The 346-nt window shown below is 67.9% G+C and overlaps 1 protein-coding gene across 1 annotated transcript in view; it reads right to left on the minus strand.

The window, feature by feature from the left end:
* LHX1 (LIM homeobox 1) overlaps positions 1-346 on the minus strand; it is a 5,676-nt gene that overhangs the window by 3,189 nt on the left and 2,141 nt on the right. The window contains 1 exon segment of the mRNA XM_009329126.1: positions 1-276. Coding sequence (XP_009327401.1) covers positions 1-276 — 276 coding nt within the window.

A 346-nucleotide genomic window follows, 5' to 3' on the forward strand; every position in this document is an offset into this window, starting at 1 on the left:
GGATGACCCGCATGTTGAGGCCGGTCTCCTGCGCCAGCTGCTCCCTGATGTGCCGGGTGGGTTTGGGGGTGGCCGCGAAGGCGGCTTTCAGAGTCTCTAGCTGTTTGGCTTTGATGGTGGTGCGGGGTCCCCGCCGCTTGGCCCCCAGGTTCTGGTCGTCGTTTTCGTTGCTGCCCGTCTCCTTGTCGGACACGTTGGCGCTTTCCGAGTCCTTGGCGTCGTCCTGGGAGGGGTCTTGGGAGTCGGGGGACAGGCTGGGATCACTGCCGGTGGTGGCTGGGCGAGAGCAAACCGGGTCACGCTCAGCCGGGGGACGGCCGGGGGGAGACACAGACGGCGGGGGGGG

This window comes from Pygoscelis adeliae, unplaced genomic scaffold (genome assembly GCF_000699105.1).
Source record: "Pygoscelis adeliae isolate BGI_AS28 unplaced genomic scaffold, ASM69910v1 Scaffold427, whole genome shotgun sequence".
NCBI lineage: Eukaryota > Metazoa > Chordata > Aves > Sphenisciformes > Spheniscidae > Pygoscelis > Pygoscelis adeliae.